Source organism: Cavia porcellus, unplaced genomic scaffold (genome assembly GCF_034190915.1).
Source record: "Cavia porcellus strain 051 isolate PalLab524CR breed Dunkin Hartley unplaced genomic scaffold, mCavPor4.1 scaffold_1, whole genome shotgun sequence".
NCBI lineage: Eukaryota > Metazoa > Chordata > Mammalia > Rodentia > Caviidae > Cavia > Cavia porcellus.
Genome location: NW_026947484.1, coordinates 215,037,019 through 215,056,496, shown reverse-complemented (window position 1 = coordinate 215,056,496; position 19,478 = coordinate 215,037,019). Strand labels below are relative to the sequence as shown.

The following is a 19,478-nucleotide window of genomic DNA, read 5'->3' as shown; positions in this document are numbered from 1 at the left end:
ATTAAAGCTTGTTTATATAAGAGGCTGAGGTAGGAGGATGGTGAGTTCAAGGCCGGCCTGAGCTACATAATGACTTAAAGGCCATTGTGCCCAGAGAGCAAGACCCTGTCTTAAAAAAACTTATGTATAACAAATTTGTAGCAACTAGGGAATTCTTACTAGTAAAATTTAGAAGTTATAATAATATATTTTAGCATGATAACTGAAAAAAATTTACATATATTTTCACAGAAGAAATAAAAGACAAGTAGTTATCTTTGGAGAGTAAAACAAATTGGATATTATTTTCCTCTTTAAATTTTCAGGATTTCAGGGCTGGGGATTTAGCTCAGCGGCATAAGCACCTGCCTTGCAAGCAGGCGGTTGTGAGTTCGATCCCCGGTACCGATAAAAATGAAAAAGACAAAAAAAATTTTTTTTCAGGATTTCTTAAGTATTCTCTATGTATTGCTTTGGGAGTAAGATATTAAATTGGATAAAATTTTTATAGTACTACAGGGAATATTAGCTTGTGTTTAGTCTCTTAACATGTGTTACTCTTTTTAATTTTGTCATGCAATTTCTAAGAAACATATAGAAAAAATAAATATGTGAACAATAAGAAAAAAGTAGTATGAGTACAGTTCAAATGAGCCCACCTCAGAGGTTTCACTAAAATGGTTTCTAATCGTTACGATTTAAAGCAAGTGGTTTCTTTTCAGTCTGGAAGTTCCCCACTGTTTTTGCAAATCAATTACCTTCACTGATCAAAAGTGTATCTTGGTTAACATTTCTAATACTATGTTCTGATTTTAAGGACACTTGGCTTTATCATCTGACTGTTGCAGCTGGAAGTAACAATGTAAATGTTGGATCTGAATTTGAACAACTGGTTTGCAAATTGCTAAATATAGAAGGGGAACCTTGTAAGTTCAGAAGCATATATGGCTTATGTTTTATTGTTTGTGAAGTGAACCCCAAATCCCTTAGCCTAATAGGTTTTTCACTTTGTGGACTGTCTTATTTCCCAATTGCTTACCCAGCTTGTCGTTATAATGGGCCAGAATTGTCACTGGGGTTATTAGGCTCCCAGGATGCCATATGTCCCCAAGATGCTGTGTCCTGCTGTACCTCTTTGCTCTCTCTGCTTGGGGTGCCCCCTTCCTTGGCAGACATCACCAACCTGATGAAATCCTGGTAGCCTTAGGAGACCCCTTCCTCTCTAGCTCAGCGCCTGACTCACAAAGGTGCTTAATAGTGTTAAAATCACATCCCAGTGCTCTTTGCCACGTAACTCCCTTAAAGCATTTGTAGCTTTGTGTTGAAGTTATCTTCCATAGCCAAGAGTTTCCATTGAGAGTTTAGATTCTGTCCTGGGCTTGAACCAAGATCTTATTTTATGTATAGTCTACAGTATAAGAATTTAATCAATAGTGGTTTTAGGAATCACTTTTAGCTCCCCTTTATCCTTGTATCTTAACTCTATGTATCCCCACTCCTCCTCACGCCCTGCATGGTCACCACCTGTTGGCACACTTAAGCACCACGACATTGCCCTGTTAGATATGTTGCAGGCCAGAAAATTAGAACCCCAATGCTTTTACACTGAGTTTATCCAAAACAGAAACATGAGAATCACACTACCCTGGCAACAGAAATAAAATAACAGTACCAAAAGTTTCCCCTGACCTTTGTGGTGAAAGTTGTGGGCCAGACCTGATAGAGCTAACTAAGCTCAGGGTTCCCTTAATGGGGAGCTTGGATAAATGAATCATTCTGCTTTCTGTTCCTGTGTTCTCCGTTCTAGCCTCTCAGATATGGAGACACCCCACTTTGTGTCACAGCAAGGAAGGAATCCTTTCCCCTCTGACATCACTGCCTTCTGAAGCTCTGCAGACAGAAGCTATAAAGTTATTTAAGGTAAAAGTATTACATGTTGGTAAATAATTGAGCCAAATTTAAAAAATAACAACTTTGGTTATAAACGTTCACCTGTAAGAATATTGAAAATACAAATATCATTAAGAAAAATCTGTTGAACTAAAATTAGGCGAATTTAATATGCTTCCTCAGTAATGATTTGAAATGTACTGAAACAGACCATGTGTGCTTTAGGCCATAGAAACACCTGATGTCAAAAGATGGCATTTCCCATTTGCTTCTCAGATGGGAAGACTTTCCACATCACATCAGCGTCTGTTGGGAGAGGACCAGCAGACCCTTTCCTCTCCGGATCTGCCCTTAGATTCTTCTTTCTCTGTCTCTATGAGAAACCGTTGATCACTTGAAACTCGCTCTCCAGCTGCATCACTTTATTTTCTCAGTTTTTGTTATTACGTATTTGCAGTACGTGTTTGCATTGCTTGTGTTGAGTTAGTACACGTACACAGCACATCCGAGTTTTTTATCCTCTTTCCCTCTGCTCTCTTCCTCCTTGCTCTACCTCTTGATCTCTTTCCCTTTCCAAAAGATCTACCTTCCTACTTCCTATTATGTATATATATTTTTCTTTTTATTTATCGTATGTGTTTTCTCATGTAAAAGAAACTATGGATATTTAAGCTTGTGTGTTTGATTTACTTAATGCTATCTATGGTCACAATAGTATACATTTTCCTACAAATGATCCAAGTTTATCTTCCTTATTGCACAGTAGTACTCTATTATGGATAAATATCAGACTTTTTTATCCATTCATCTGTTGAACATATACATTTTTCCAAGATTTAGCTATTATGAATTGTGCTGCTGTAAACATGGCTATATGTTGCTTTTAACTCTCTTGGGAAGATACCTAGAAAAGAAACAGCTGAATTGAATGGCATGTCTTATTTTCTAGTTTTTTGAGGAATCTCATTACTGATTTGCATAATGCTGGTGCCAGTTTACATTCCCACCAACAATGTAGGAGGGTTCCTTTTCCCATTAGCATTTGTTCCTGTTTGATTGCTTGATGAGAGCCATTTTGTCTGGAGTCAGATAGAACCTCAGTACATTTTTCATGTATTAAGTGATCTACACTTCTTCAGTGAAGTGTCTGTTTTAGTTGCTCATTTTTTGATTGGTTCTTTTATCTGGATGGGGTCTAAAGTTTTTGAGTTCTTTGTGTATTCCAAGTATTAGTTCTCTGTTTGAGGAATAGCTGACAAAAAATTCCCAATCTGTGTCTCTTCACTCTGTTGATGGTTTCTTTCTTTCTTTCTTTTTGTCTTTTTTTTTTTTTTTTTTTTTTGAGGCAGGGTTTCTCTGTGCAGTTCAGGCTGGCCTTGAGCTCACTTTGTAGCCCAGGCTGGTCTCGAACTCACAACAATCCTCTTGCCTCAGCTTCCCAAGTGCTGGGATTACAGTTGTGAGCCACCACGCCCAGCAGTTGTTGATGGTTTCTTTTGCTGTGTAGAAACTTTTTAATTTGATATGATCCATTGATATGAGCCATTGGGGTTCTGTTCAGAAAATCTTAGCCTATGCCTATGTCTTCAAGAGTATTACCTATTTTTTGTTTCAGAAGATTGTTTCTGTTTAACACTAGTTATTTGATCAATTTGAGTTTAGTACATGGTGTACAATATGGGTCTACACTCAGTCTTCTGCATGTGGAAAGCCAGTTTTCCCAGAACCATTTGTTAAAAAGTCTATATTTCCTCCAGCATCAGATGCACAAGTTTAGATATAGCATGGTTTCTCTTATATGAGAAACTCAAAATATAAATAAAGAGCAAAATAAAAGATGTATAATAGGAAATGGGGGGGATAGATCTTTCTGGAGTGAATGGGAAAGGGAGAGAGAAGGAATGAAAAAAGAATTAAGATGTGTTATGTGCATGTACCAACCCAACACAAGGAATGCAAACATTATGTACCACAAACATGTACAGTACTGATAAAACATTAAAAATATTTTCTTTTGAGAATTGATAAGCATACATGTATGCAAAACTACCCAAGACTGGAGAAAGAACTACTAGAAAGGAATAAACAGAAAACTTCCTGGAGCTCACACAGAATGAAAATTGTTTTTGTATCACTGAGAAGGGAGAGATTGCCTAACACATTGGGCATCAATTAAAATGGTCCAGATTATTGCCTGAGTAATTGGCCCAAAGTAGTCCTAGACCAGCAGTGGCAAACCTATGGCATGCATAACACAGCAAGCTGTTTATATCCTTGAAGCACCAAAAAGTTCACTGTCGCTGCCCTACATTGATGGAAACCTAAAAGAAGCCTTGAAAGAGTCAAACTATTTGCAGGTAATTTAGCTCTATCTTAGAACAAAGGTCGAAAATACCTAAAGAATACTGAAAAATTCAGTTCTCAACAATAAAAAGTTCACAGTGTCTGCATTAAATCCAAAATCACAGGCCAGAACCAGGTGTGGAGGTGCGTGCCCGTAATACCAGCACTTGCAAGGCTGAGGCAAGAGGATTGCTGGTAGTTTGGGGCCAGTCTAGGCTGTATAATGATTTCAAGGCCAACCTGAAGTGTGTAATGAGATCTTGTCTCAAACAAACAAAATCATAGGCATACAAGAATAGGGTCAAATATGGCATATAACAATGAGAAAAAATAATCACAGAAGTCTCTCTAGAAATGATAAAGGTGATAGCAACCAAGAACATTTCTATATACTAGTTATTTATTACTCCATTTTAAAAATTTCCCCAACATTTAGTGGCTTGAAACAAAAGCACTTAGTGTTTCACATAGTTTCATAGGGCCAAGAATTGGGACGCATTTGACTGGTCGGTCTTGGCTCAGGTTCTCAGAAAGTTAGCAAGCTGCTAGCTGGAGCATCTGAAAATCTGAGTGGAACAGAGGGATCCAGACCTGCTGGCATGGCTGTTCCCATGAGGTTTCCATTCTTCACTGCGTGGTTCTCTCCTTATAACTGCCTCATCTAGCAGCCGAGAAGGAAAGAGCAGCCAGGATGGAAGCCACGTGTTTTTATAACCTAACCCCAGAAATGGACTGGCACTTTCTGTTGGCCTTTACAGTATGGAAGGACATTATTGAGGATCTGAATACTGGGAGTTGGCAGCCCCTGGGGGCCATACAAATGTTTTAAGGAGAGTAATTGAAAGTTATTTAAAAGACTTAAATAGAACTTTTAGAGATGAAAATGCAATGACTAAAAGGAATAATATACTGAATGAGATGAATATATATAGTATTTTGAAGCTCCATATTACATACATAGCTGTTTAGAATACTTACATCCTCTAAATAAACTGGCCCCTTTATCTTTATAAGGATAACCCTCTTTATCTCTGGCAGCATTTTTTACCCTAAAATCTACTTTGTCAACTATCATCGTAGCCACTCAAGACTTCTTTTGATTAGTATTATCTTATTATATCTCTCCCCATCATTTTAGACAAAAATTTATTTCTTACCTTATTCGTTTTTTTGTTTAATTCAGACCTGTCAACTTTTTATAAATGCTGCAGTTGACTCCCCTGCAATCGATTACCACATATCTCTAGCCCAGAGCGCTTTGCAGATCTGTCTGACACATCCTGAACTACAGAATGAGATTTGCTGTCAGCTTATTAAACAGACAAGACGAAGACAGCCACAGAACCAACCGGGGCCGTTGCAGGTATATATCAATACGTATGCATGCAATTTAAAACAATGCCGTTCTCCCAACTGTAAGAATGATGCATTTAGTATAGCCTTTTGGAAAACATAAAAAGTGAAAGGAAAAATAGCCAATTAATATTTTGACCATGTCCTTTTGGTTTATATATCAATATGTTTCTTTATGAATGTGTATGTATGCATAGATTCACCGACACAATGTTTCATACTACCGAAGTTACACTGGATATTTTGAACCATAAAACATAATCACATCTTTATATCCTAAACATTCTTCAAAACATTAATGGCCACATTAATACTAATTATTATAGATTTTTTTTCTATAACAAATTCCTTTAGAGTAGACATCTTTGAAAGTAAATCTTACGTAAAAACCCAGTGAATTCCTTTCAGCCCAACTTCCTATATTGTCAATGCTATTCAATGTAATTAATTATTCCTTTAAGTTCTTTCCAGGATAAAAAATGATGTTACTATTGAGTCAGGCTGCGTTTCTATAATGGTTAGTGCAGTTGAATATATTTTTCAGGGTGTTTTTAGTTATTTCTGTTAACACTTTAAGGAACACCTGAGTGGGTGGGGGTTTGTGGTACTAGACACTGAACCAAGGGCCTTTGCATTGAGCTATATACTCAACCCTTTTAATTTTGAAATAAGTCATTAAATTGCCTGGGCTGGGCAGGAACTCATGATCTTTTTTGTTGTTGTTTTTTTGAGACGGGGTCTCTCTATGCAGTTCAGGCTGGCCTTGAGCTCACTTTGTAGCCCAGGCTGGACTCGAACTCACAACGATCCTCCTGCCTCAGCCTCCCGAGTACTTGGATTACAGGCGTGAGCCATTTTGCCTGGCATTCATGATTTTCTTGCCTCAGCCTCCAGATTGCTAGGGACATAGGTGTCCCCCACTGTGCCTGGCCAAACTCCTTTTTATCTTTGCCTAATAACGCCTTGTTTACACAGAATAAAACTGAAATTGCTTATCCAAATGCATAAAACTCTTGGGTTTAGATCCAAGTTTTAGGAGACTTGAAGCTTACACAAATTGAGAAATCCTCTTTAAGAAAAAAAGTATATTGTGTCATCTTTAAAAACATGACGCACACATGTAATCCTAGCACTCAGGAAGCTGAGTAGGAGGATCGTTGCAAGTTCAAAATCAGCCTGGGCTACAAAGTGAGGTGAAGTCCAGCCTGAACTGCTTAGTAATGCCCTGTCTCAAAAAGACAAAAAAAACAAACAAACAAAAAAAAAAAACCCATGACTATGTACACAGCTGATAATGCCAGTGTCCTTCATAAGACCCTGGAAGGAGCCTATATAAGAAAAGAGTTCTGAAGCTTACATCATAAGCTTGGCAACTCTCTCCACTTCCTGTTTCCAGCAAACAGTGAACAAATCCTCCCTGTTCTTCAAATATACCAGGCCTTTGGCATGTTCTCTCTCTTGTACTTGGCACTTGCCCTGTTCCCTGGATACTCTTCGGTCTTTCTTCCGACTGGCAGACTTCATTCACCCAAGCGACATCTTCCCTGTGAATCCTTCCGGGACTCCACCAGCTGTTAGTCATTCCTCACATTGGTTACACTTAAAAAATTAACCTATGGTATTACTATGTTCTATGATAATTTACTGTTTAGATCCGTAACTCTCTCCTGTTAGGCTGTAGGCTTATCAAGGCAGGGACAGTGCCTATTCCCTTCCCCATTTTTATATAATATTTTAAAAATTACTGAAGCTGCATTTGCTTAGTGGGAAAAAATACATAGGAAGGAGAATACAGAACAGAGCAAAGAAAAAATAAGCATTGTAGAGGGCCCTTAGAGGGCAGTCTGGGAAGTTTATATTTGTAATCCCATGGAAAGTTATTGGAATTGTAGCAGGTTAATTCCATCTACCACTTCCAGTGCAACCCATAGTGAGAATAAAGACACTAAGGCGTGTCTAAAATTGTAGGGAACCAAAGGGGTCCTAAGTCCAGCTAGGGTGATGGTTAACTGGGCCAAAGGCCGAATCCAGGGTTTATTAATTCTCAGCGAGGGGAGCAGCTCCAGGATGAATGACGTGAGAGAGGCGGGAAGTGCATGAGTCCTGCGAGCCGAGCCGGGCTGGGCAGGCGGCCTGAAATCCCCTCTGCAGTGCACAGAGAGAAGGATGTGCAGAGGAGCAATCTGCATGACACGGTCTGAGGACTGTCCAATGTCTTGGGGTCAGTGCTTCCCCTCCGATGTGTGATCCTTAGTGCCCTGGGAAGTCATAGCCTCTTGTCTTGAACAGCATGGAGCGTGACTTTTCTTCCTGCCTGGCTCATACATGCTTTTGGGGAGCCATGGGGCTGCTGTAACACTGACCTGTCACCTCGCTTCAAAGATTGCACATCAGCTCCTGGCTAGACCAAGTTGCATTGCTTAAAGCCAATTGAAGGGATAAGGAAAAGTCCCAGCCAGCTCTGTGCATATCGACACATGGAAATAGGGCCAGGTTTAGTCATAATGGGAATAACTGCCGTTCTTTCAAGGAGAGAGGTCCTGGTGGTCCTCCACAAAAAAAATCACATCTAAAGTTCTGTTAATATTTTTATACTTGCCACATAGGGGAAGGGATTTTGTTTAACAGTGTTATAATCTGCCTTTCTCAAAGTTACTTACAGTCAATGAATGAGTAAACACATAATCGAACAAAAATAATGTCCCTGATCTTTGATTGTGATGTCAAAAATACTACCACATGTACGACTGCTCTGGTGGCTCGGTTGTAGACAACAATATACACAACTAGCTACTCAATGTAGACTTTCTGTGCTTTTAATGTAGCTTTAAAATTCTTTAAAGAGATCAGTTTAATGTGCTTTAAAATGCTTTAAAGAGATCATGTATCTGTGAGCAGAACAAAACATTTTTGGATTAAGGGAGACAGTGATCATCAGCTCCTTGCGCTCCCAGCCCTGTCAGGTGCTTTCTCCGGACGTGGCTGTGTGACCGGCATGGTTTCTAATATGCTGTACTTCTCTCCATCCAGGGCTGGCAGCTCCTGGCACTCTGTGTTGGGCTCTTCCTTCCCCATCATCCTTTCCTGTGGCTCCTCAGGCTCCATCTAAAGAGGAATGCAGATTCCAGGTATGCAGCAAACCGTTTATATGGCCCCTGAAAGTCTACAAACAACCTAAGTGTTTGAAAACATTACATTTTCAGAAGAATGTGTGAAACAAATATTGGAATAGTAAGCCTTTGGTTACAATTTATATGGAACTGAGAAAGTATTTCGTTTGTCCTGTTAAGTTTCTTATGGAAGATTGAAGTAAAAGCAAAGAACACTGTCAAGTGAAACATCTCTGTGCATTTCAGCGATGAACAACCTGGCATTATGGGTGCTCATTCAATAGGAACAACTACTTTATTTCCTTAGTTTTCCCTTTTACTGTTTTTCTCCACATTGAATTGTTTTTTGTGATGGATTTTCTCTCTGATCTTCCCTGGGCTTTTGCAATTGTAAGAATTTGAATTTGGGGCTGGGGATTTAGCTCAGCAGGCATAAGTGCCTGCCTTGCAAGCAGGCAGTCGTGAGTTTGATCCCTGGTACCGATAAAAAGGAAAAAGACAAAAAAAAAAAAAAAAAAAGAATTTGAATTACTTCAGAAGTTTTACTGCCTTAAAGAAGACATTTCAAATCTAGCCATCAGAATGGTTTTCTTGGACTGGGATGCCCAGAACACTCAGCCGAGGCTTACCCAGGGTCACCAGGCCCACCCAGAGGTTCATGTTAGGTTAGCTAATAGACTTAGGCACTAACACAAACAAATTACAGTAGAAACAAAAGGCAACTTGGAAACAACAGGAAAATACCCTGCGGTTCCTTACACATTCTAGGACGTCTGTGGTTAAGGTTGTATGATTGCTGTAACAGTCATTTAAATACAAATATATTTAAAGTTGTTACCAACCACCCTACCTTTATAAGAAACATTACGTGTAATTTTTATATTACTTACAAATGAAGAAAAAAGGGTCATATTCTAGCTTTTTACATTACTTACCCTAATTGTTTTAATTGTTAACATTTTTAACAAGTGCATAGTTTGTAGTATAAACAAAGTTTTTTTTTTTTTCTTTTTGAGACAAGGTCTCGCTATGCAGTTCAGGCTGGCCTTGGGCTTACTTTGTAGCCCAGGCTGGCTTTGAGCTTACAAATGATTCTCCTGCCTCAGCCTCCCAAGTGCTGGAATTATAGGAGTGCACTACCAAACCCGGCTTTTAAATTTTGTTTTAGTTTTATTTGAAGACATTTTCTTACTGAAGCATGAACCTCCAGTTTTTCAAATGAAAACCCTCTACCTCATGTTTTTTAATTTATCATATACTATTCTATTTTTTTAAATTTTTGTTAATATAGTCATATATTGAGTATAATGACTGGTAAATGTAAATCCAGTTTGTGACTATGATAATACAGAAAGCCAGATGTGCAAGCACAGGCTTCCAATCCCAAATACTTGAGAGGCTGAGGCAGAAAGAGTGCATAGTTGAGCCCAGCCTGGGGAAGTTAGTGAGGCCCCGTCTCAAAGTCAGAAACAAAAAGGACTGGGCATGTAGCTCAGTGGTAAAGTGCAGCTGGGCTCAGTACTCAGTACCACAAACAAAAGGAAACAAATACAGAAAAGATGAAGATTGCTTTGTAGAGACATTTGAGTCAATCTGGTGCAAAAGAAAAGAAATTGGAATTTGAGAAAAGTTAAGAGCACTTTTAAAATAAAACAGCACATGTAAAATAAAAATTACTGTCAAAATGAGCATAATACATTGTAATAATAAACAGCATGAGAACTTTTTTAATGGGTACATACGTTACATTATCCTAATTAAATTTATTCTCAGATTTTATCTTACATTTTGTATCACAGGACAGAATTTGGAAAATATGCCATTTATTGCCAGAGATGTGTTGAAAGAACACAACAGAATGGAGACCGAGAAGCAAGACCCTCGAGGATGGAAATTCTTTCCACTCTACTTCGAAACCCCTATCATCACTCGCTGCCCTTCAGTATACCAGTGCACTTCATGAATGGGCTGTACCAGGTGGGTTAGCCTTTTACCCTAACAAAACGTGCTTGGACACGAATCCTACACGTAGAATATAGAAGGGAGACCACCTAGTGTGGTCATCAGCTGGCAGTGATAAAGCTGCCATTCAATCTTCCATCAGAATAAGTAAGTTGTTAATCAGGTATGATGGTGCACACCTGAAATCCCAACACTTGGGAAGCTGAGGCAGGAAGGTCACAAGTTCAAGGCCAGCCTGGACCACAAGATAAAATTCTGTTCTCAAAAAACCAAAAGCAGACAAACAGTTCAGTTTTGAAATAGTTTTACTAAAAAGGCTTCACACTAAAAACAAATGCACATTGAACCAAGTAAGGGATGAGTTTTACTATCTGGTGGAGAAAACCAAGAACACTTTGGTCAAGTTTTTCCTCATCCATGTACCTCCTAGGTAAGCAAATGATTAGTCACACTGGGTATGTACAATTGTAATCTTTTAAAACCTCCAAATCTCAAGAACTATCTGGGAAAACTCACCAAGGCCCTCCCAACTCTGAGACCTGGATCTTGCTTACTAACTGGAGGAAACCTATTCCAAAGTTATCACTTAGACATTGTAGCCATAAGCCTTTAATCACATAATTCAGATACTCAACTGCCTAGTAAAGAACCATTAAACACATAAAAGCATTCATTCACTTAAATACACTTACTGTTCATTTATTTAAAGATTGCATATTGTTTTCTTGGTTTTATATCCAATGATAAGCATAATATCTTTATGCCTGTTGGCTGAAGCTGAGATCTCTGAATTCTTCCAATGGAACTATGGAGGTATCCTTGTTAAACTTCTTGTTTTTTTTTTTTTTTTTTTGTCTTTTTATTAGTACCGGGGATCGAACTCACGACTGCCTGCTTGCAAGGCAGCCGCTTATGCCGCTGAGCTAAATCCCCAGCCCTATTCCTGTTAAACTTCTCCAGTGGGGCTTTGGGACAAAAAGTTACAGCACCTAGAGAACTTCAATATATGTTGTTATTAATCATGCATCCAGTCTGTCTCACTTCCCCATGACATGTTACTGTAAATTTTATATGCATTTTATGAAAAGATCTGCTTTGTTATTTCGGTCCAGGTTGTAGGGTTTGATGCGTCCACCACCGTGGAAGAGTTTCTGAATACTCTGAACCAGGACACAGGGATGAGGAAGCCGGTGCTGTCTGGATTTGCACTGTTCACGGATGACCCCGCTGGCAGGGACCTAGAGCACTGCCTTCAAGGGAACATCAAGGTGATGCCAAGCTCTTTTAAGGAGCCGAACTTGGCAAACAGCAGAGAAGCTGCTCTTTAACTTTACAGGAAGTTGATTTCAGTAGTTTTCAAAAAAGTTAAGCAAGGGGAAAGGAGAGAAGAAAGAATGAAAAAGATCGTGTGTGGATATATATATATATGTGTGTATGTATATATGTATATATATGTATATGTGTATATATAAATATATGTACAAGATAGATAACTATATTACTAATCTCTGTTCAAAATAAGTTTGTGCTTTGATAGTTTGATAGTTCCATTAAATCTTGTAATCTGAACGACTACTTTGAAGTTAACAATGTGCAATATTAATTAGTTAATTTCCTGCTATTTTGTTTTAAAATTCTATATCATCATTTTTATGTATTTGCTGTTGTTTTGTTTGTAAAATAAAGTTAAACAATCTGATCTTCACCAAAAAAGGAAACTACAGTACTTTGGTGAAGCCATAAAAATCTAATTCACAACCTATAATTGCACATAATCCACGTGAAAGAGAGGCGAAGAGAATCATAGTGGTATTGATACTCTGATAGGAATATACGAAAAATGAAGGGTGGAAACTCACAAAATGGCTTTTCATTTTTTCTTTTCCATTGAACAATATTACTGAACTATTTTCAGGGTCCCAGGCATTGGACTGGACCCAGTGGGGAACAAAAGAAGGACAGAAATGTCATCTGCATACAAAGAATTTCAATTTTGCTTAGGGAAAAACAGACTCATCACATAATGTCAGCTAGGACCGAACATGACAAATGTTTGCGAGCACTGTGAACTGTGCACAGAAGAGATTGAGTTGAGCACTGGGAACCTGGAAAGCTACAGCTGCAACTGAAAGGATGGGTAGAGAACAGATGTATGGAAATAAAGTAGAGATTTTAAAAATAGTTTCCAGATCATAGTAAAAAAAATCCAATGAAGTTTCCATCAAGTGATGGGAACGATAGAACTATAGGATTATAGTTATAAAGAGACCCACAGGCGCAGTCTGCTTATTTGGCAAATGAAGCAATGGAAGTCTAGAGAGAGAAAAGAATTACTGGAAAGCAAACAGCAAGAACTGGGGCTAGACCCTTTCTTGTATTATATTTCTGATTTCTTTTATGTATTTCCAGATATTCCAATCTTTGTAAACTCAGAAGGTGGAAAAATTGTTTCATCAGTGGCCAAATCATGAAAAAAAAAATCCCTGGAATCTTTTGGTTCCAGTCTCATGCAGTCCTGCATTAAGATTCTTTTTTGAGTAAAAAATTCATGGCCGGAGTCCAAAGTTAACATGTGCCCAAAAGCATAAGTGGAGAAAAAAATTTATAATTAAGTCCCACACCTAGAATTTCACAGAAGCTGAAAACAAAAAGCTTGAGAGCATTTGGTTTGATCATATTCATTAAGAATTGCCAGCCTACAGATATACTTGTCTTCCAGAAATGTTGGTTTTTGGGGCTGGGAATTTAGCTCAGTGGCATAAGCGCCTGCCTTGCAAGCAGGCAGTTGTGAGTTTGATCCCTGGTACTGATAAAAAGGAAAAAGACCAAAAAAAAAAAAAAAAAAAAAGGACTCAGAAATGTTGGTTTTGAAAGCCCTGTGAATCTCCTTTTCCCACTTTTCTTCTAGATTTGTGACATTATTTCCAAATGGGAACAGGCATCCAAAGAACAGCAACCTGGGAAATGTGAAGGTACAAGAACCGTTCGTCTGACTTATAAAAACAGGTGTGTAGCGCTGTGTCCCGATGCCAGAGCCTGAGGGTGTAGCTGTGTTCAAATTATGCACCCGCAACTTAGCTTCCTGGGAATATCCTTGCATACTATTTATATATTTACATATTTATTTTCCTCTGAGTGACAGCTGTCATCTACAAGAAGAAATGAGTACATTCAATTGTGTTTCTAATTCTCATTCTCTCATATTCTCTTTTTATCTTTCTTTGTATTTATTGAGTTTCAACCATAAGCCAGACACTTAGCTAAATGGTCTGGATAAAATGGAAATAATAGCAGACATAGGCTCAGTTCTTGATCTTTTGGAATCTCGGGTTAGTGAGGCAGAGGGCTGTTAATCATATACCCACCCTAATGACTGCACAGTTACACTTGAGTTCTCTGAAGGGAGAGTGTGATACCATGAGAGTGTATAACACAGAGCCCGACCGGGACAGGCGACATCGCCAGGCTTCTTTTAGGAAGTAATGTTTATGCCAAGGTCAGAGAGGACTGATGTGTGTTCAGGGGTATCCCAGGTGTTCAAGGAAGTTGCATTTTAAATGTTGAGAAGAGGCCCGTGAAGTTGAATCGTGTACCTTTTCAGCTTTTAAATTATAATGCAAGTTACAAATTTTTAATAATGTAGACTTGGGGCTTACAGATTGAATTAATGGATTTTGAACTCTCATACACAACCATTTGGAAACTAGTGTTTAAGTTTTATTCATATTAAAACTTCATATTTTGCCCCATTTCTTACTGTGTGTTTGAAATTACAAAAGTCAAAGCATGTTTTTGACAAAATGTATCTGATAAGCATCCTTCCCTGCAGGAACAACTCTTCCTTCCCCCTTCTTGAAAGTCAAAGATTATGCTCAGTAGTGCTTTGTAGTTGTCATGTTCTGGAACATAGTTCAACATTCTTATCTCTGCCACCTTTGTCCAGCTATAAGGGCCCTGTGTCCTTTGTCTCCTAAGTCAGAACCTGACAGCATTTAGTTTGTCCCATTTCTTCTGGCTATGTTCACACTAAAAGAAAGAAAGGAAACTTTGTTGTGATTCTAAGGCTCTCTAGAGGAGAATGCGGCTGCTGAGATGGGCTCAGTGGTGTGTGCCAGAAAGCTTAGCTAAGCAGGCAGCCAGGGCAAGAGGACTGGAAGTTCAAGCCCAGCACGGCCAGCACAGCAAGAGCCTGCCTAAATAAAGAGGAAAGAAAGGGTAAGGAATATGGCTCAGTGGCACAGTGCCCACCTGGCAAGCATGACGTTGTGACTGTAATTCCTGGTACAAAAAAAAGATAATACTTTTAATAAGAAACCACCATATCTAGTGAACATTTACCCCACATCAGGCCTGTGTTGAGCTCTTCATGAGCAATGTCTCATAGAATCTTAATAATACTGGAGTCGGGTAGGTACTGTCCTTATTTCCATCTTGGAGTTAAGGTAACTAAAACTTTAGAGAGTCACAGTCACTTAGCCAGAGCTATGGAAATGGGGTTCTTGGGGCCGGGAATGTAGCTCAGCGGTGCAGTACCTGCCTGGCAAGTGCAAGGTTGAGTCCAATTCCTGGTACCAAGAGAGAGAGAGAGACAGACAGACAGACAGAGAGAAATGGGATTCTTCAGGCTCTTGGAAAAAAATTCTTATTAGAGGAGGAAAAGTTAGCATTATTCTATGTATTAGGCCCATCCTACTAAGGATTTGGTACTTCAGGGCATAAAAAATAGCATAAGAAGGTTCCTCCACTTCAAAGCAGTTTATTGTTGTTTTTCCATTTTGCTGAGAATGTTATATGGAAAAGAAACAGCGCACTGGCAGTAATGTCTGGGTTTATATTGCTTGAGAATTATGTTAAAACAACCCCATCTCAGTCTTCAGGATTTATCTTTACTTTCTTGGTCTTTGAGAATGTAATTGGGGGCTGGCGGTGAAGGTCAGGAGTACAGTGCTTGCCTAGCTGGTGTGAGGCGGTAGATTCAATTGCTAGCAAGCAGGAGGAAAAGTATCGTTTAATGAGAAATTTCCTCTTTTTTTTTCTTTTACAGGTTGTATTTCTCAATGCAAGCTCACGGAGAGACTGATAGGGAAAAATTGCTGTTAATGTATCAGACAAATGAGCAAATAATAAATGGCCTTTTTCCTCTAAACAAGGACCTGGCAGTAGAAATGGCAGCTCTCTTAGCTCAGGTAACCCTTGTGTTATGCAGAGTAACGTACAGAAATGATAAGATACTAATTTCTTCACTGAGTTTGATGCAATAAAACAGTAGACCTTCAGTAATTCCTTACACTGATTTTTTTTGATATGATTATCACCTTAAAATTTGCAGGCATTATAAAATTACGATTGGATTTTGAACCACTGACATTGGCAGCAACATAGAATGAGACAGAATTCCATAAGGGGGACTTTGATTCTTAACTCTTGAAATTATGTTTTCAGGCTTTGTGTTTAATAAAGGAATCTGAGCTCTGGGGCTGAGAAGGCCATGGGAACCATTCAGTAACCTAACAAGAATACTAGTCTTTGAAAAGGCAGAAGCACTTTCTTTAATTTACCTGTTGTATCTAGTAGGGTTAAGTTCAGACCTCAGTGAGCACACATACATGAAATTGACAGTGACTTAATCAGACAAAAGTATGCTCATCTCTCAATGAGGTGGGCAATGGTCTTGTGGCTCCTCTGCAGACTCATTGGGACCACAGGCTTTATCTTTATGCTGTCCATTCTGCCGTCGCTGGGATGTTGACCTCATGTTTCTGGAGGTCTGCCAGAGCTCCAGCTGTTTTGTCAGTGTTCCAGGCCTCCAGACAAAGGAAGGGCTGAAGAAGGGCTTGCCTTCCTGCCTTTAGGAGTTATTTCTTTGAAGTTACGTAAGACACTTCCACTGAGGCCTCTCTGGTCAGGATAGGATTTAGGACCTATCAAAGGAGGCCAAGGGTAAGCTGGGTGGCAGTGTGGCCAGCTTCTTTTAAGGTCTTTACTGTCCAAGAATAAAGGAGGATGGTTACACGTGGCAGCTTACAGTCTCTAGCATGCCTGAGCCTTTGCACAGGACAATTAAGGGAAAAATGTTAAAGCAACATTGTGATTTTTATGCCATCGAGACAAATGCTTGGGTCCCCCAGGGTCTTCTTTCCCTGGCTGTTTACTGTCAACACCATCCCGGGACATCTCATCCATTTCTTGTATTTTTTCCACCGCCTATGCCAGTGATTCCTAAATCTCACCTTCTTTCCGGTTCATACTTCCTTAATGAGTTCCTTAAATTCCGTATACTGAAAACCACAGTAATCGTCTTCCGTGCCCTTTCTTCCTGGTCTGTATCTTCCTTGCCAAGCTGTGTCCAGTCACTCCCCATGTAAGATTCAAATCCAGGGCTCCTGGCTGCCTCGTTACTCCCTAATGCCTTTCCCACTGGCTACATGCCTTAGATACTCTTCCCCCATTCTCTGCTGAATGTGATAATTACCATATGTGACCCTGTCACATTCTGCCTGCTGTCCTGCCAAGCATCGTCTATGTTCTTCATTAATTTATCTTTCACACAGAGGCTAAAGAGATTTTTTCAGTTAGCCATGGCTGCATAACAAATGACTCCAAGGCTCAGTCTCTTCAGATAACAGGGGAGGAATGTGAGAGAGCAGCTTGTCCTTGCTTCACCTGGCGTTTGCTGGCACAGAGCATCAGTCTCGTAGCTAATGCTGGCTGCTCATGGGACTTCATTTGTGTGTTTGTTTGTTTGTTTGTGGGTACCAGGATTCAAACTCAGGACCTTTCACTTGCCAGGCAGGCCCTATCCCCAGCTCTGTTCATGGCACTTCCACAGGGACTGTCAGTGGACCATCGCAGGTGCTCTCTTCTTGTGACTGCTTATGCTTCTCCCAGAATAGCTGTTGAACGGCAAAAGCAGTAACCCAAAAGAGACAGAGAACGAAGCCTGCAGTTTCCTTAAGGCTTGCAGATTTGTTTGCATAGCACTAGTAACTGAGATGGAGATAAAGCAAGAATGCGAATCTCATTTACAAACACAGACATTCCTGATCTGAACTGGGCCCTGAACTTTCTGCTCTTATGTACAAACTGGGCTTTTCTTCTTATGTTTTTTGGTCTGTTCCCTCTGCCTGGAATGTTCTACCCTGACCCTTCATCTGTCAACTTCATGTCATCCTTTAATTTAATTTTGTAGGAGAACTTATTCCAAGAAACTTCTCTGAATCCAGCCTGTGGGGTCAAATGTCCTTCTGTAAAATTTTACACATGGGTATTGGTGTCTTGACCTCATTGATAAAATGCTGAAGGAAAGAGAAACAGGGCACTCGTTTTCTTGGTCATAGGATTAGGAACAGTTCCCTGCCAGTTGTTATTCTTGGTACAGATTCTCTATTAAAAGCATGCATTTTTTAAACACAGCATCTCCCTATGTAGTACAAGCTGGTCTTGAACTCCTATGTTGCCCAGGTTGGGCTCGAACTCACAGTGATTCTCTTGCCTCAGCCTCCTGAATGCTAGGATCACAAGTATGCACCGCCAAACCTAGCATCTTTTTTTTTTAAACTAGGATTTAATTTCATCTTTTTTAATTTTGTCAAGAAACTTCTCCAAGAAAAATTATAAACTATTTTGGGGACATGTACTTACAACATTTTAGATGAATTTGAGGAAGAGAGACCAGTGAAGACAACACGTCAATAAAATTTTGGCCACATGACTAAAAAAAACTCAGCTACTCAGAAGGCTGAGGCAGGAGAATTGCAAGTTCCAGGCCAGCCTGAACAACTTAGTGAGATCTTGTCTCAAAAATTTAAAAAGTATAATTTCTGTACGTAAGGAAAATTAAATACTTCTAATCTTCTTCCTTCAGAGCAATTTTTATGAAGATAAATGAAATACACCAAAGAAATTTGAGCTCTATAGATGGGGGTTCTTTTTAGATGAGTTATTTCTTTTAAATGCCTGTAGATCCATGCTAATGTTCTCTGTCTTAGGAAATTCTCAGACTGGTGATCATAACTGCTATAGTGTCTGGTAAGGTGTCGTGTCCATGTGGGACATGTTGGGAGCGAGCTGCTTTTCAGCTGTTCTCCAAGTATCTGCTGTGTTGATTCTATGCCCAACAGTATACTGGGCACTTAGAAAGGCAAGACACTGAGCTTGAACGCACCGCTGCCGCTTCCAGAAGAGGCATTGTTGCCTTGACCAGTCTGCAGCTTTGTTAACTGTTTGTGGAGGTTAAGCCTGGTCTGGGTTCTGCAGACGGCTGTGGTGTGTGCTGCCTGGTGAGAGGCAGGGACAGGGCGCATCTTCCCTGAGGAAAGGATTTCAGTGTGAAGGTCTGGTGGATAGTTTTTATTTGGTGTGAGGATGTTAGAGAAGGATTCTTGTTGAGCAAAGAGATAAGAATTGATAGAAACCAAGAAAAATGAAGGCTGGTAGCTAGACAGCAAAACCATGCCAAATAGCCAAGAAGGTTATGAGCAAAAGGCTATGGGCAGAGCTCAGCTGAGCGTTTACACAGTAACTGATGAGCTTCAGAACTGGAAAGACAAACCACAGGGCCCAGACAGCTGGAGGACCATTCCAGGCTGGGTGGAGCCTGCCACCTGCTTGTTGGATGAGCTATAGGTAAGGATGTGGCTGTTCCCCCGCGCCCTCTTTGGTATCCTGCTCAAGGCATTTAACACACCTCATCAACAGTGTTTGTGCCTCAGTCTCCCCTACTAGTTAGCAAACTCTTTAGAGTAGGGACTAAGCTCAGCTTTTCTTGTCTCCATCACTTAGCACAGCACCTGTATTATAAGTACCGGTTTGGATAAAGGAATAGGTACTTGAGTTGGTGGA

The 19,478-nt window shown here is 39.7% G+C and overlaps 1 protein-coding gene across 4 annotated transcripts in view; it reads left to right on the top strand.

Annotated features, from left to right (window-relative positions):
- The window catches only part of Plekhh2 (pleckstrin homology, MyTH4 and FERM domain containing H2), a 91,863-nt gene that overhangs the window by 61,562 nt on the left and 10,823 nt on the right, over positions 1-19,478 (top strand). For all 4 annotated transcript variants that reach the window (XM_063229238.1, XM_063229241.1, XM_063229244.1 and 1 more), the window contains 8 exons: positions 797-905; positions 1,787-1,899; positions 5,396-5,575; positions 8,596-8,693; positions 10,475-10,652; positions 11,750-11,905; positions 13,546-13,643; positions 15,682-15,823. In XM_063229238.1, the coding sequence (XP_063085308.1) occupies positions 797-905; positions 1,787-1,899; positions 5,396-5,575; positions 8,596-8,693; positions 10,475-10,652; positions 11,750-11,905; positions 13,546-13,643; positions 15,682-15,823 (1,074 nt within the window). The remainder of the gene's footprint in view (positions 1-796; positions 906-1,786; positions 1,900-5,395; positions 5,576-8,595; positions 8,694-10,474; positions 10,653-11,749; positions 11,906-13,545; positions 13,644-15,681; positions 15,824-19,478) is intronic.